General features: G+C 49.4%; 1 protein-coding gene across 1 annotated transcript in view; it reads right to left on the reverse strand.

Annotated features, from left to right (window-relative positions):
* Window positions 1–1033, reverse strand: part of Hsp90ab1 (heat shock protein 90 alpha family class B member 1) — a gene marked incomplete at its 3' end in the record, with an annotated part of 4465 nt that continues 3432 nt past the window's right edge. Inside the window, exons 5-8 of the mRNA XM_029531571.1 lie at window positions 866–1031; window positions 515–705; window positions 276–423; window positions 1–176 (exon numbers count right to left, since the gene is read on the reverse strand). Of these exons, the coding sequence (XP_029387431.1) occupies window positions 1–176; window positions 276–423; window positions 515–705; window positions 866–1031 (681 nt within the window). The remainder of the gene's footprint in view (window positions 177–275; window positions 424–514; window positions 706–865; window positions 1032–1033) is intronic.

Raw genomic sequence — 1033 nt, forward strand, 5'->3', positions numbered from 1 at the left:
GTCCTCTGGGAGCTCCAGGCCCTCCTTAGTGACGGAGACCAGGCTCTTGCCATCAAACTCCTTGAGCTGCTGCACGCAGTACTCATCAATAGGCTCAGTCATATACACCACCTCGAAGCCCCGTTTCCGCACACGCTCCACAAAGGCAGAGTTGGCCACCTGCTCTTTGCTCTCACCTACAGGGTTATTAACACAACTCAATGGCCTTCACACTGCCACTTCCCCATTTCCCAAGTCCACAAAGCAGCTTTGCTCAGACCCAATCTCCGACATACCAGTGATATAGTAGATGGACTTCTGGGTCTCCTTCATGCGAGACACATACTCTGACAGGGAAGTCATCTCATCTCCAGACTGAGAGGTGTGATAGCGAAGGAGCTCAGAGAGGCGGCGTCGGTTAGTAGAATCTTCATGAATTCCAAGCTTTAGAGGATACGGAAAGAAAAAGTCCAATCAAAAGCTGGAAAAAACACTCTAAATACAAAGTAATTTGGAAAACACTTGTTCATCTTACCTTTAAATTCTTGGAGAAGGCCTCATAGAACTTCTTGTAGTTCTCCTTGTCTTCGGCCAGCTCCGAGAAGAGCTCCAGGCACTTCTTGACGATGTTCTTGCGGATGACCTTCAGGATCTTGCTCTGCTGCAGCATCTCCCGGGAGATGTTCAGGGGCAAGTCCTCAGAATCAACCACACCGCGGATGAAGTCTGCAATGACCCAGAGAGCAGGGAGCAGCAGGGTCAGAGCTGATTAACACACTGAGACTACTCAGCCAGAGCAGACTCTGCATCAGCCTGTGGCAGCTGTATGTTGAAGGTCTGTGGTTTGGCCTGTACTACACATCCCCTAAACCCAGGAGATACTCACTGAGGTACTCAGGTATCAGCTCATCACAGCTGTCCATGATGAACACACGACGGACATACAATTTGATGTTGTTCTTCTTCTTCTTGTTCTCAAAAAGGTCAAAGGGAGCTCGCCGGGGAATGAAGAGCAATGCCCTGAATTCCAGCTGACCTTCTACAGAGAAGTGCT

This window comes from Mus pahari, chromosome 18, assembly GCF_900095145.1.
Source record: "Mus pahari chromosome 18, PAHARI_EIJ_v1.1, whole genome shotgun sequence".
NCBI lineage: Eukaryota > Metazoa > Chordata > Mammalia > Rodentia > Muridae > Mus > Mus pahari.